Below are 16,364 nucleotides of genomic sequence, written 5' to 3' on the forward strand. Positions count from 1 at the left end.
ACATAGCTTGGAAGCCAATCTCTAGCAGGGATTAGAAATTAGGTTTACTCTGTATCTTTTACAGAGTTTAGGTGAAATGATGTAAACCGATTTATATGCTTATATATAACTGTGTGTGTAGAGATACAAAATCATGCAGTACATGTATGCGTACATGCATGCACATGATTTAGTGCACTGGGCCTTGAAAATGAGTCGTGAACCCTGCCCATTCTGGTAAACTGAAAGCTGCTGAAAGAGTGGTTCCCAAATGAGACAGGAAAAAGGGTAAAATGGAGGAGAATCATTCATGTCTTTGAGATCTGATCATATTTTGAAAAGAAACACAAATGCGATGAGTGCTGAAAGCCTGTTCCTGGTTGTTGACCATATGTTCAAGAGCAGGAAGATACTTAATGGAGCCCAGAAAATCATCAATGACTTGTTGATAAGGTTTGTTTTTCATTTCAGCCCCCTCTTTCTGTGGTAGAGGAATCTAGCCACAGTGGGAAAAATCTGGTGAAATGAGAAACAATGGTAGTTCTTTCTCTTTTTCCTTCTCATTTTAATTTATGAACATAGCTAATTAGTTACTACTGGTTATTCACACGTAAAAAGCTGCTGTGGGATTAAGTGCAGGGAAGGACTGTGCAGAGTCCAGTGGAAGTGAACAGAATCATTTCAGTGAAGTACAAGATTCTGGTGCAACCTGAATTTTATTTTAGATTCACTATGGGATTGATGTCAGGTTACTGGAACTTGTAGTATTTAAGTGACTCAGGTATTCTAAAAATTAATTAAAATACCAAGTTTTTTTCATGAGAAGGTTTGAGGATGGATGGGCATCAAAATCTTAACTAAATGTAGTCTCATTTTTGTATAAATTTATATATCTTTATGTATTTTCATTTTGTGATATAAAAAACAAGCCAAGTGAAAGCTATTTTCATTCATGGCCCACACTGTGTTTTTAGTAAGCTACACTTTTCCTTGGCTTTATGATATGTTAAAAATCTGAGATTATCATGTTAAGTACACTGAACTGGTTAATGCCTAATCTTTTTAATAGTGATGGTGCTCATTCCTAGCTTGAGGTCTAGTGTGTTGGCGGATCTTGAATTGGAAGTGGCCCTGGGTATGGTTAAAATTTTCTCTGATCAGCCTATTTAAAAGGAAGCTCAGTTGCCTTTTCAGCTTTGCCAACTCTGCTCTCCTATTTCTCTGCAGACTATTGCAGCTATTTTCAGTTGTGATTGTTGTTTCAGAAATCATTTATGCTGGAGAATGAATTTTTTTATTTTGTTGTTATCAACATTCAAGATTCAAAAGTTTTAAATGATCTTAAAACGTTTGAAATGCTTAACAACTGGTGCCCCACAAAACTAAAATAATTTCTGTTGAATATCAGCTTTAATTTTCAAAAACATCCAGAAATTATGTGTTTGTAAAAATTAAGATTCTTACAGTAAAGAACATATTTTCCACTTTTTATCAGATAAATCAAGCATAATTTGATTTTTCTTAAACAGGGAAATTCAGTAGATCATGCATGGTAATGTTAGCTGGTGATACTGTCAGGTGTCTTTAAAAGTATTAAAATACATATTTAGCCTTAATAAATGTGTGCAAGCTGACAAAGTTTAAAAACAGCAACAACAAGCTGGCAAGTCAAGCACATGTTCTAAGAAGGTGAAACCATGAGCTGTCAAAAAGCAGTGAAAATTAGTTTTCAGAATTTCTATCACCAAAATTAATTTTTGCTGTATATAAACAAGCACATCTATTAAATTCTGTACAGAAACATTTAATGTTGCATACTATATTTTTAACCTGACAGTGTCCCAAAGTTATCATGTCTTTTTGCTTTCATTTTCCAGCTGGGTTTTAATTTTGCATGCATTTCAGTGAAATATAGTATGTCTAATAGTTTTTTGTTTTCTGGAAGCATTTTGGGGCTGTCACTGCTGGTATTCACCAAAATGCTTACTCAAGAGCAAGGTAATAGAATTTATTTCCCTTTTGTGGAGGTTTGTTATGAAATGAAATGCTAATGAAATCTAATGGAAAAGGTAATGCAGAAGTGATTCCATTCTCTATTTACATGTATGCACATATATTTTTGAACTCTAGGTTGTTTGAAGCATAGCTGTAATAGGAATCCCTCCTTCTTGGAAGGGTTTAATGACACCCCAAACAACTCTGAAATTCAGTAGACCTAAATGTTCCCATTTTTAGAAGAATTTTTAAACTCTGGTTACCTTGGCAAAACAATTTGTAATATTTAATACTTATTCTTAGTTTATCATAGGAGCCTCTGTGAAGCTATCTTTTTGAAGTAATGCCAATAGAAAGTGGAAGCTGTGCAGCTGCTCGCCAAGCAAAGCAGAAACGTAAATCACATAGTCTATCAATCCGAAGAACCAACAGTTCTGAGCAAGAACGGGCAGGACTGCAGAGAGACATGTTGGAAGGGCAGGTAAGGTAGCTGATACCTAGGTAACTTTGTTAACTCTTTTATGATTTTTTTTTTTAATGTGAAGAAATTAAATAGACTTAAGTAATGAAGTTTGTCTAATAAAGCTGGAGGAGTAGCAGACGAGCTTGCTTTTAAGCACTGACTGTCCTTGCAGTCTGTTAGTGTGGGTATTAACCATACTTCTGGTTGTATTCAGACTTGTGAAGCTTTTTATCAACTTTTATGTATTTTACAGTGAATAGTAAAAACCAATAGCAACTACAAAGATTATACCCCACTTAGCTTGCTGCACTTCCTTCCCCCCACCTCTTTAAGTTGAAGACTGATTTTGGAACAGTATTAGCCCATCAATATGAATAAACTGAAATACATGTTACTAGAACTCAGGGAGGGTTTTGGTGGGAACACTTTCCTCCATTCCTTCTGCGTTCTGCTTGATAGAGGTATGAGCTAACTGTTTGTGGTTTTTATTTATTCATTTATTTATTGAACTTGGCTCAAATACAGATGTGATCTTCACAGAATAGTTGAGATGGTCTCCAGAGGTCCCTTCCAACTTCGTCCAACTCCTCTGCTCAAGCAGGGTCACCTGGAGCATGTTGCCCAGGACACTGTTCAGTTGGGTTTTGAGGATCTCCAAGGATGGGGACTCCACAACCTCTCTGGGCAAGCTGCGCCAGTGCTCAGCCACCCTCGCACTTGAACCAGTGTTTCTTTATATTCAGATGGAATTTCCTGCATTTTGGTTTGTGCCTGTTGACTCTCGTCCTGTCACTGGGCACCACTGAGAGCAGTCTGTCTCTGTATTCTTTGCAGGGTTGTATTCCTTCCCTGGTGCAGGACTTTGCACTTCCCTTCTTTGTTCAACTTCATGAGGTTCTGCTCAGCCCATTTTTCCAGCCTGTTGAGGTCCCTCTGAATGGCAGTGTGACCATCTGGTATATCTTCTGGGCATTTAATGTAGGGCAAAAAATAGCCACAAAAATTTCTGTAATTCTCCTAATCTGCTCAGTTTGTGTAATAGACACAACTTAGAGCCAGTTGGAATGCCTCACCTAACAATATCAAAATTAACTCTAGGTAAAGCTTCTATAGGAACAGTGTTTGAAGTAGTGCTGCTAAAGATAAGCAAATAGCAGGTTTGAAAATTAAACTGAATACACAAAGTTCATGTGAGCCTGGCAAAAACGATGCGAAATTTGATTTTTATCAGCGAGGTGCTTTGATACTAATAACGTTATGCTATGAGAAACCACCCTTTCTCTTGTAGGTTGTCTTTAGATGCTCTGAAGGGAAAAGCTTCCATTTTCTCTGTGGCGTGACAGATTTTTGTACTGAATCTGTTACTCAGTTGACTAAAGTACTAGTTTTCTGGAAATGAACAGAGCCAAAGTTGTTGCTTCCAGTCATCTGGAAGCTGGACAATATAAATATTTACTTGTATAGAAAACTGTTCTTGCTTTTGGACTATTACAGCCTTACTTTAGGAAAGGAATGAATGGCAGAAGGGAGGTGAAGGCCTGCTATCACTTCTATATAGTAAACAACAAATATTAACTTATTTTAGTATTTCACATCAAACTCTACAAAACATTTACACATAAAACATTTATTTTATCAGTATTAGCTTGTTTAATTTTGTTGACCTTGAACAGTCAGTTGCCAGCTCTTGTGTGGAGAGAACATTAATGCCACTGCACAATGGAGCTGCAAAACACATGAAATCAAGATGATATTTTCTGTTTATCTGCAAAAATAGTTGTTACGTTATATTTTAATACACTAATTTAAATAATGCAAGCTTAAAAATGAGTAAAGCAGGTGGATGTATTTTATGATGTTGGCTACTTTGACAAGTTTAGATTTATATACACTTTCAGGCTTTAAGAAATGGTTTAAAAACCTTCCCAACATCTCACTTCATATTTCTAAAGCTATTCAAGGAGAGCTTAGTCTCTCTAGTATCCTTGTTATATGGAATTGTTGCGTAACTGAATCAGAAGTCAGTCTTTTAATTTCAATATTTCTCTTTGTACAGTATTCTTGATCAATTGATTTTGTTCAAAGTTGATTTTAATCTGGATCTACTTCACATTCTGGTTTGTTGGGGGATGTATGAAAAAAAGTACTGGCTCAAGGGAGAGGCAGATGAAGATGCAGAAATTAATACCTCGGAGCAGAAAGAGCATAGGACCATTTCTTTCAGCAGTAGTGCCTGTTTCTGTCAGCTTAAAGTAGGCATGAAACTGGTATAAGACTGAGGTATGAACAATGGGTTATGTTTTCTGACTATTAGTAGTTTCTCTCGCTCTTCTTTTTCAACTTGATGTCTGAAAGTAACTTCATAGTTAATGTAAAAGCATGATTGTAATAGGCTTTTCTGTGTTTTTTCTGAAGACAGTTACCATCTTATCTTATACATGAGCCAAAACATGAGTCAGGTTAAATTCTGGTTGCTTGTATGCTGACTTACTCAAAGACATATGCTGCCCTCTAATGGCTAGTGTGCATATGCTTTTTCATAATTCAGGCAGTTTTTAGAAATTGAACCATTTTTTCTGGATCAGGTTTTTTTTGGAACACTTCAGAATAAAACAAGGTATAACCATCCTCAAACTTGCATTGAAATAATTAAGGTAACCCTGATTTAGGTGATGTCCTGTATTAATATTTTTACTTCCTTTCTAATAGTTACTCTTCTGTACTTATAGATCTGAAACAGTGGCTGTTTGTGCTGTGATAGAAACTGTCTCAATTTCCTTTTTTGTTCGTAGTTGATGGTTTTAAGACTTTGAAATCGTATACTTCTGCTTTGTTTAAAAAGTAGATGTTGCAAATGGGCCCAATGCCTATATACTTTCCTTGAGATCCTCAAGATATATGCTTCATTACTTATCTCTGAATTTGGTAACTTGTTTTCTTGCATAGATGTTTCTCAGATTTTGAATATGGCTGCACTTTTTTGCAGACTTGTCTAGTACTAAGCTGTTGTTTTACTTAATTTTGAGATGACAGATTAAATATTGACTATCCTACTAAGGAGTGTTTAAGCTGTTTTGTTGTTAGGGTAAGGCTCAGTTAAACGGAAACTTCTCTTTAAAAAGTTTACAGTTGGCTAATGAGATGAATAATAAATGCAGTAAATCAACTTGCGTATTGCTGTCCATCAGCAACTGAAGAAAAGAATAGATTTAGTAGAACTGATTTACTTAGTGAGCAAGGATGGTTCATCCTTGCATCCATACTTACAGATTAGGCCAGTTAGTGGATTCACTGCAGTTATTAGGCTAATGACAGTATTTGCTCCTTTCTGATCTGTCATTTTTAGTAGTATGCTGTATTTTATATTTTGTAAGTTAGGAGTTGGCTGTTAGCACTAGGTATTCCCATTTATCAATTGGCTACTGTCAGTTGTCTTCTGCATCACTCGATGTCTTCTCAGCAGTGTTCAAAAAAGAATTATTTCTATAGTGAGAGCTTTCAGTCCCAACAGAAATCAGTACTCAGTTGTTTTGGATAAGGTATGCATTTGAACAGTGAAAATGCAGTGCTGATCTCTGTTTTGTAGGCAGATGAATAAAATTTAAATAACTTGTGTACAGAAACTTGTGGCCAAACTGGGTATTGAACTTGGGTTATATAAATCCTGTGTTGGTGGTTTTATCAATACTTGTTTTTGTGCTTTTTATTGCTATGATGATTAGACAGAAGAAAAAAAAAAAGCCCTTCTATGTGAACTTGCTTTTAAAGATTTTTCTGTGAAGAGGAGATCCTTGAATAATATCAGGGGAGGGAAAGATTAGATAGTCTCCTCCCCCTCCCCGCCCCCCCCCCCCCGAATGAAAAGAAATCCCATAGCATTGCGGCTTTGAAGCCACATTTTTGATTCCAGTAAGGTTTTGTATTTCATATCTGTACAGCAGTGAATTCCTCAGTCCCCATAACTAACAGAATGTCTTTAGACTTGAAATGTTTTTAGCCTGTGTCTGGTTTGTGTTCTATCAAAAGTACAGAAAGCAGTCCTAGAATTTTATTTTCATCTCTTTCTTTCATGCAGGACTTGGAAACAATGAATAGTTGTATTTACTGTTTTAATCTGTACTAAAAAATGTTCCAATTAAATGAAAGCATAAATACATTAAAGCAAAAATAAAATTTGGTGGAGTTTGCATGCTTTTGCCGATTTGCATGCTGTGCCCTATTCAAACAGGAATCTTTAGTTTAGAGATACATTTACATTAAATCATAATTTAAAATTTGGTAGAAACGTAAACAAAACATGTAAAAACCAATATTTTGCCTTCTAGGATTCTAAACTACCTTCTTCTGTTCGGAATACGCTTCTTGAACTCTTTGGACAAATAGAGCGGGAGTTTGAAAACCTCTATATCGAAAATTTGGAATGTGAGTATATTTTTCCCAGCAACTTAAAGCCTTTTGGACTTAGGATATAGTAGAGCTAATTGAAAAGCTTACATTGGATGCTATGATGTAATTAATGTAGTCTCTTTGTGCGGAGCTTAAGAGTGGTTTTGAACTTCTTGTCAAAGACAGCGTTTGTCCTTTTTAAGAAAAATCCCTTTCTTGTGTCTTTGCAAGTAGTGAGGACCAGTGTGTGTCATCTTCCTTGATGCTATGGCAAAGAAATGGAAGTGGCTGTCTCCTTTTCCCTGGTGTAGGCTCTGGTGTACACCATCTTAATCTGGCTGTAGCTTGGTTCAGCCTATGATGTTTGAGACTGCAGCTTTGTCTTTGTTTTTATATGCACACTTACAAACTTCATTTTAATGATGCTATTTTAGTAAATAAAACTAACAAAATGTTTTATGTGGAAAAAATGTAAAATGTAGTGTTTGTGGACCACACTACTTAGTACATTACATGACCAGCATCTGTATCTGCCTGTGAAGATTGAAGCTGAGCACTCAATTAATAATTCCAGATATTATCTGCTACAGATATAAATCACGCAATGACTGTATTGCAATGTAAATGAACAGAGGATCCAAAGTAAGTAACACAGGCAATCATATGATAATACCTTTCTTAACTTTTCCTGTTAGATTTTGCAAGCTGTGTTGCATAACTTTCCCTCTAAATTGTGGAATCTGTCTGTCTTGGCTTCAAGTCAAACTCTTTTCCACATCTAATAAGTTCTCACAGTTAAACCAAACACTCATGTTACAAAAACATTTTTGCTTAGTTTCTGAAAAGGTGCTGTTTTTTTCTGCTCTTAAAACCTGAACTCATGTTGGGTAAAAGTTAGCATCAACACTTGTAGTTTTTTGCTTTAGTGACACTTTGGACACTTGAGTTCTCTGCCTCCTGCTGAGAAGTTGGTGGAAAATAAGAAAAGTAGGGATATTTTTTTTCAGCTTGTTGTTCTGAGAGAACTGAACAGCTGTGAAGGTCTGAAAGCCTTTATACATTGTCTCTAAGGAAATGCTACAACCTTAACAGTAGATGGCTCACTTGACATCCACTATTGCTCCATGTCACAGCAATTTCATGACAGCAGCCGAAATTCAAGAGTTATATGTGACTGTGTGACTGCTCAGTTTCGGTGGGGGGGGGTGGAGGTGGTGAAGAGTGGCATTAGGTGATATTGTTTTCAAAAAATCAGGCTTTAGATGTACCATGCAGATTTCTCTCAGCTGAGATAAGCTATAATTGCCTAATGTTGCTATCAGTTATGCTGACAAACATGGTAGAAATGAGTTAGTTATTTTTATTTTTATTTTTTTAAACCACTTGACTTCACAAATGTTTGACAGAAAAATAGTGGTGAATGCATTTGTACCCTGCAGGGCATGATTATTTTCCTTCCATCCTATTTCTATTTCTTCCACATCTTCCTTCTTCAGCTGAGAATTCTAGTTCAGTCTTGGCCTTTGTGATCTCTTTCCACCCCCCTGACAATTTCCAAATTTCAGTTTCTTTTGTCTTCTGATGCTCAGTCTGTTGTTTTTGCTCTTGGTCTAACCTCTACGTTATTGTTGCATTTACTTTACCTAGAGAATCTCAGGTTTTTCTGCTTGGCTACTCATGTACTGTTCTTCCCCCATTACAACTAATTTCTAGTCTCTTCCTTTCCTTATTACTTCCAGGCTTCAGTCTTAATTCTTTCAGCCAATTCTTTAATTGTTTGTTTCAGTCTTCTGTTACTACAAACCTGTCCCTTCTTTGATTATTTCTCTATCACATTGCCTGTGTTTAATAAAAGCTCAGGTGTATGTAACTAGAAGAGAGTATCTTTCTTTGCTCATTTAAAGCCCTTGGACAAGGTATGTGTGTGTAAACTGACTACTTTTTTCCTTCTAGTGCTTAGAACTGAGACTTCAGTGAATTTCTTAGGAATGGCAAAAAGCATGCTCCTGATGGTTCACATTCTTCCAGATTTCAAAGCCTTATTCCAAAGCCTGGGGAGTGAATGAGGTTTTTTTTAAAGAAGAGGTCCCAAGAATTTGTAGAAAGACAGACCTAGACTTACTCTCAAGAATGGCTGAAAACTGCCTAAAGCATCTCAAATTCAGCCTGAGGAAGATACTTAAAGAATATCATCCCAAATTTTTTGGGAAAACTCTAAGCTACTGAAAAGGTTCTTTACATTATAAAGTTGGGCAACTTTAAATCAGTTCGGCCACTGGGAAAATCGCTTATGAGTTCCTAACTGATTTTTAGCTATGCTACCACTCTGTCTTCTGTTCATGTAGTGCTGGCGAGAGTTATAAATAACTGACAGAAAAACCTTCTCATTGCAATATATGCTTTGTCTTATGTGCAACAGAAGTATTTTGATGTTTCTAAAACACTTGAATGAAATATATATGTCATATTCTTCAAATTTTTTTGTACGTTTTGAAGAATAAAAAGGATTCATACACTTTTGCTGCATTTTTGTTTTTTTAAACTCTAGCGGTAGACAAACATTCAAGGGACTATAGTATTTCATGATTAATAAAATCTTTGTCAAGAAATGTCATCCTAATTGGCTCATACTTGTTATGCTGTAGGCTTTTTGTCTTGTGTTGGATTTAGTTCAGTACAGGTGTCCTGTATATTTTATAGAAGCTGTTTTATTAATCTTTAGTCACATTTAGTAGTAAAAGTAACAGTAATTAGAAGCGAGTAATGCTTTCCTTGGAATCTGGGTCAAGGTTGGTCTCTGGAAAATTCAGCATGAGACTTAGTTTATATCTTGGTGAGAACTGCTTTTATAAAATCACAGTCGATTTCCCTTCCTGTCCTTAATGTAAAATAGATTACTTATTAATCATAAAAATTCTGAAATAATATGTTAATGATACTGTTTTATTCAGTTCTTTTTTTTTTTTGCGTTAATGTGAATTTTCATGCTACTGTTAGTACGCAGAGAGATTGATACGCTTAATGAGCGTTTAGCAGCAGAAGGACAGACTATTGATGGAGCTGAACTGAGCAAAGGACAGCTGAAAACAAAAGGTAAGAGATGCACAAAGAATCCTTAACTAGCATTTTTTGAGTTTAGTTTTTCTGTACTTACCTGGTAAAAACTTATTGAAGGGAATCTTGTTGAAGGTAATTAATAGTATGGTATAAATAAGCTTATGTTGTATTTGTAATATCTTTCTTTAAATTTGTTTGTCTCAACAGCCAGTCATAGTACCAGTCAGCTTTCTCAGAAATTAAAGACAACTTACAAGGCATCTACTAGCAAGGTATGAGACAGTTAAACCTTTACTCATCAGTGTATACTCATGAGGCTAACATGGCTGTCTTTAAGTTGTAAATTATTGTATCTCTAAGCTGAGTAATGCTGTTCTTTAAGTAAACCTGTCTGATGAAGAACAGTGTTTTTTTCTTGGATTCATCAATTGCCGTTACTTCAGTAACATTTTTACAATAATTGCTGATACTTTTTAAAGGGTGAATGTTGGAGTGGAGAGAGCGTGTATGCACATGCGTGTATGTCAGGTTACTCTTTTGTAATGGAATAGCTAAAAAAAAATTCAGTTTCATGAGGGAAACAGAAAACTTGGTGGATGGTGAATTTGAAACAGGGATTTAAGTAGGATCTGTAGATACCATTAGAGCAGTGTTCTATTATAGGGTGGAGGGGGGTGGTGGTGGTGAGCCGTGAGGGTGGGGGTTGCTGCTGTGAGACCAGAACAGTTTTTCCTCAGCATCATGAGACCTTGCAAATTAGTAGTTTAGTATTCTCTTTTGCCTGGTTTCTTAGTGTAGTTACTCGTCCTGATGGTTTTCTTTTTACACATCTACATCTATCTGGTATTTTTGTTTTCCCCTTCTCTCTCTAATCTGTGGTTATAGAGTGGTTTTAGAGTGAATGTAGGTATCTCGGAAGCACCATCTATTAAGTAGTCTGAAAATACGGGAGTAAGAATAGTGTGCTGAAAACTATCCTAGCTGTGTTTTATTTGGTCTCCTTTTTAATCTATTGTTTCTCAATTTTTTTTTTTTTTTTTTAATTCTTGCCAAACTGGTACATAGAGGTGCCTCTTTTTTAATAGTTAATGACCTACAAATCCATTAATGGGGCCATTTCAGTAGAAACAGCATAGTATTGACAGTACACCTATTGTGTCATTATGAATTGTTATGAATTAGTACTTTCTCTAGTTTTTCTTTTTTGAGGCTGGTGTTAAATGCTTGTCTTCTTTTACTTGCTTGCAATGTAGCACTCATATTCTTTCCTGGGCAAGGCAGGCGGACCTTGCAACTTCAGCGTGGGAAGCTGGGAAATATGGGGTGGAGACTCCTGGGTAACTGCTTTGCTTCCCGGTATCCTGATATGCAAGCACAGCAAAGTAGTCATGAGTAGTGGAACATGAAGAATTTAATAACTTGCTGTAGGCATCATATCTATTATATCAATTGATAACTAACAGATGTTTAAATGTGCTGGTATATTTCTTCCTGCACCATTGAATCAGAATTTTGGGGGAGATAGAGAGAGGTGAGGAGAATGATTAAGCTGAGAGCATCTCTCTCCAGTGTGTCCTTTGTTCAGGTCCTTTCTGTAGTTAGAGTGGTTGTATTTGGGCCTCTGCCTCCTTCCTGCTCAGAAGAGTTAAACAGCTGTGGTCTTTGGGCTCTTCAACCACAATGAGACTATAACCAAAAGTTCAGGAGGGGCTATAACTATTTTTCTAACAAACTATGATCTTTCTCTGTTTATCTGAACTGGATGCAATTAAAGTTTCCTAATGCCAGTGTCTGGGAAAATGAGTTTTACATAGTTTTAAGAGTTCACAGCTATAAACTTCTTAAGTTTATATTTTTATAAGCAATGGATGAATTATGGTATTCACCAAAAATGAGTTTTGTTCTAAGTCAAGTTGGGTAGTGGTGGCAACTATGCTCTTATACCCCTCCTTTATACTGTCACTGTGTACGTAATTTAAAACTTGTCAGAAATCTGTCTTTCTGTGAAGTAAATTAGAAGAGACAAGTTTTACAAACCAACTTGTTTTGTGTAATTGCACAAAATTACATTTTTTCGTTTGCCAGCCTATAAAGAGTTTAGGTTTTGTTCTGATAAGAGCTCTCAGTATTTGCTTCTTCTAATCGTAAGACTGGTCCTTGACTGCCGTATTGGAAAAACATGCCAAGACTAAAGTATTCCAATCTGTTTAGTTTTTTGGGGAAAATGTTGAGGTAATCAAGCTTGAACCAAAGTCTTTTGTGAGGCAAATTCCCGTATCTGGGTACTTTTCATCCCTTAGATGAGGTGAGAATCTGAATGTTAAGTTGGCAAAACCTGTATCAGAATAAGGATGCTTTGAACAGCCAAGGTAACCTACCAGTGTCCAAATCCTGAAGGGACAGAGTAAATTTAGTGCATGGTACTCTAAAAATCCTTATTTGGATATATTAATGGAAGAGATGCTGTAGTCCAAGTGCAGCTGTTTGTAGATGAAGGAATTGCTTTGTGAAATTGATGTGTGATGGCTGCTGACAAGTTGTCACTGGTGATGTTAATGATCCCTGGCTATAAGAGTTGTTAAGGCATCAGAAAAACACCAACAGTTTATGCAGAATCCTAAAATAGGCTGAAATTATGTAACTTGTGCCACCATAAACTCTTTTCTGGGATCTCTGATTTATTTATTTTTTGACCAGGAAAAGGACCTTTTAAGGGAGTTCCTTCACCCTTCCATTGAGCAATTGAAGGGAATAAAACCTTTTTGGTAGGTGCAGTGATTGACCTCACTGCTTAATGTTGTTCTGTGGTAAACTCCATTATTCAGTTACAGTGCAATGTTGCTGGACTGTTCCTGAGTAGATCAAGTTTCCATTCTTATTTCTAATGTATCCTATTCACTTAAGAGACATTTTAAAACGGTATTTTGATATTACTTGCAAGCAGTTGTCTCCATTCTAAGGAACCTTCATATGGAATGAAACACATGAAACTCCATGGATTTAAGAAAGAGGACAGAGTAAGCTGAAACATGCTCTAGATTTGGTTGCCCAGGTATTTGCATTATTATATGATATTCCAAGATCTTCTGAAATTATTTAAAAAAAAAAAAACCTTTCTGTGGTGCAGAAGCCTCTTTTTTAGTAAGCTACATGGTATTTAAGTATTTCCTTTCCTTCCTTGAAACGTTGTTTATGAACAATTATAAGGAACCAGGAAGTAATCCAGTGACTCTCCAGTTACCGGTACGTGAATTGAGGGACAGCAAAAAAAAAAAAAAAAAAGTGTGGAGTAGCGTTTTTGACCTTCTCTCCCTCCTTTGTTCAAAACTGTTAATAATCTAAAAGGAGCTGGAGTAGCTGTGGCATAAAATGGTTGGTAATAGCACTATCCAGCACTCCTGGAAAATCTGTTGTTGAATAGGAGATAAAGTTCGTTTCAGAAAGCTTTGGCAGGAGAATTTGCCTCAAAATCAGAAAAACAGAATGCAAACTTAGGGTGAGTGTGAGACTAAGGCTTGAAAAGCTTCAAGTTTGAAATTTGAGCTGAGAGGTATATTAGTTTTTAACAACCGTTAAAGACTACTTCTGCTGTTCCACTTCTCCATTTGGTTTAAGTTCTATATTCTATGTGAAGCTGCATCCATAGGATTATATTCAAGGCATATAAAATTCTGCTGTACAATTGAACTAATAATCTTTACCACTAACCTACTGCCTTTTCAATGCATCCTTAAAGATTGTTGCTTCTGCTGCTGTGAGACTGAAATGCATATTAACTGTTAATTTGGGATTCAAATGGAGCATTATCATTTCATCATTGCAAAGTTGACGTGCTCAGAGTTTGGAATACTCTAAGTCTTACAGAAATTCTTAACTTCTAAAAACCTTTTCTGAAGTAATTTGCTTTAATGACACACTTAAGACCTTCTTTTCTTTTGATACCACAAACTAATAGGATTTTATCCTTAGTTTATTGTATCTGAAATGTAGACTTCATTTTCTAACTGTACTAAGTTGCAGACACATCTTAACGTGATTTGTGTTATGGCATTTAAAGGTTTTGAGTTAACCCATCTGATAGATACCTGCTCATAATTGCATGCAGAGGAAAACACTGATAAATTGATTTTTTCTTCTAATTTTAACAAAGCTTTTCAGACAGCCTTTCTCAAAATATGGTTATTGCTGCCAAGACTTGTGGGGTAAAATATGGTATTTTCCACTGTGGTTTTGCTCTTATTGAAGTCATTTTTCTCCACAGTTGATTTCAGTTATGTCTCTGGAAGTGTTCCAGTGAGGCACGCCTTTTATTTTTATATATATATAAAAATATATATATTTTTATATATTATATATTTTATATAAAAATAATGTATATAAAGATAGATATATCTATACTGCACTCTCCTTTTATTTGAAAATGTAGAATTTCTGCAGTTCTAGTACCTTTTTACACATCTTAGTGTTTTTAGTCTTCCTGTGCTATAGTACTTTATAGTTTTCCCTTTTTGTTAGTCTTTTTTTTTTTTCTTTTCATTTGGTTGTATTTACCTACATACTAACTTGGATTTAATAAGGCTTCTGTGTTTTCCCTTAATAGCATTGACTTTGAGGGAATGCGCTTATTAAATGTTTAGATGAGTGTGACATATCTTTAAAAAATGCTTTATTACACAAATGAACTCGCATATGGTCCCAGGTTAATGTTCGATTTGATTAGCTCTTTGTAGTTTTGAAGAAAGATGGCAGTGAGTGTTTTAAATGGGAATGTTTCTGTTTTTTTGCTAGAACTATGTCATAAACAGTATACTTTCCAAGACTTTACACTGTATAACATATCTATGAGTTGTCAGATGTAATTATTTTGGGATAGGCAAAGGAAGTTTTCTGCTATACCTTCCAGACTGGATGGGAATGTACACTATACTTGCACAGCCTAATTACTCCAAGGAGACTACATCATTTTAATATGGAATAGTTTATCTTGCTTTTTATAAAAAGGAGAGGGGGTGTTATAAAAAGAGAAAATCAAGTGGTGTGTTTGCATCCAAGCTCACCTTTCTCCTATCACATGTCAAATTCTTGACAATGGCAAACTGTGAGAAACTTGAGGAACTGGTATGGGAAAAAGTTAGTATCTTTTTGTCACACTAGCAAACACTATGAGCAATGTATTTGGGGGATAAGTTACTTAACGTTGAATCGATGTGGAAAAAAAAATGTTGATCTCTCTGCTATTTCAGATTGTATCCAGTTTTAAAACTACAACATCAAGGGCAATCTGTCAACTGGTAAAGGAGTATGTTGGCCACAGGGATGGTATTTGGGATGTCAGTGTCGCAAAAACTCAACCAGTGGTTTTGGGGACTGCATCTGCTGGTAAAGTCTTGCATTGCTTGAATCTTAAGAAAATTCTGGTTTAGTCTATAAACAGTAGCAAAAGTAGATCAAAAACATACTTCAACACTTAGGTCCCCCATACTGTCTCAGTTGACCTATTGTCAGTTTTGTTTTAAGAATTGCTGACTTAACTATCTTTTTTTAGTAGTCTGTGCAACTACACTTCTGAAAGAGTTCATTTAAGAAAGTTCAGTAGCTTAAAAATTCTTACATAGGATCTTTCTTTGAAATCTATTTAACTTTGATATAGCTTTAGAAAGTTCAAGCATCCTTGTTGTTCCTTCTAAACTGTTTGCCTCTAAACTTCCATGCAGGTCACTCTTTCCTTAGAGTCTGCTCTAGCCAGTTGGATGGGCGTAAATGAGTAGTTTGTGGAGCTGCTTGCTTGGAGAGGGCTTTCATGCCAAATGCCTTTCTATTGTATACAGAGATCCCCTCAGACTTTCTACTGTAGTAATAGTTTAGCTTTTATTTTATGGAAGTCATAGACTAAGTAGTCATAACTTGCATGTTCTTATATTCTTATGTTCTTCTGGCTGTTGTCTAAGGTTATAGGGACAACTAAAAACCTTAACTTTCAGTTCCTTACGTACCTTGTTAGACTCCTTTCCCCCTTAAGAGAGGGAACAATACAACCAAATAAGGTGCTAGCTGTGTTACTGACCCAAAAAGCAATCTATGCGATGTGTGGATTTGGAAAAATATGAGGAAAATAAGTCATAGCAAGTTAGAATTGGTCAGTTAGAACTGTCAGTCTTTTGAAGCTGGAACAGGATCTGAAGACACTGGACATGAATATTACGGAGCAGAACCCTTTTCTTGATTAAACTGAGCTGCTTATCATTTTATGTGTGTATTGAGAGGTATGTGGGGTGTTCTGTCTTTGTCCTGACTCTAACTTGGAAATGGCCACTTTCCACTTCAGGATTGTGATACTTCCTACTTAAGCATACTTAGATTAATTATTTATTTTGGGGTGTGGCAGGGCAAAGGAGTGGCATTTGGAGTGATTTCCTTTTTAAGTAAACTTGTGCAGTGCTCTACAGAAACCTATATGTGTTACAGACTTTTATGCAGGAAGGAA

The 16,364-nt window shown here is 35.8% G+C and overlaps 1 protein-coding gene across 2 annotated transcripts in view; it reads left to right on the forward strand.

Annotated features, from left to right (window-relative positions):
• WDR37 (WD repeat domain 37) overlaps positions 1 to 16,364 on the forward strand; it is a 47,253-nt gene that overhangs the window by 6,377 nt on the left and 24,512 nt on the right. For both annotated transcript variants that reach the window (XM_064505772.1, XM_064505773.1), the window contains 5 exons: positions 2,278 to 2,455; positions 6,763 to 6,859; positions 9,821 to 9,916; positions 10,088 to 10,152; positions 15,124 to 15,259. In XM_064505772.1, the coding sequence (XP_064361842.1) occupies positions 2,318 to 2,455; positions 6,763 to 6,859; positions 9,821 to 9,916; positions 10,088 to 10,152; positions 15,124 to 15,259 (532 nt within the window). In that variant the 5' untranslated portion in view covers positions 2,278 to 2,317. The remainder of the gene's footprint in view (positions 1 to 2,277; positions 2,456 to 6,762; positions 6,860 to 9,820; positions 9,917 to 10,087; positions 10,153 to 15,123; positions 15,260 to 16,364) is intronic.

This window comes from Dromaius novaehollandiae, chromosome 2 (assembly GCF_036370855.1).
Source record: "Dromaius novaehollandiae isolate bDroNov1 chromosome 2, bDroNov1.hap1, whole genome shotgun sequence".
NCBI lineage: Eukaryota > Metazoa > Chordata > Aves > Casuariiformes > Dromaiidae > Dromaius > Dromaius novaehollandiae.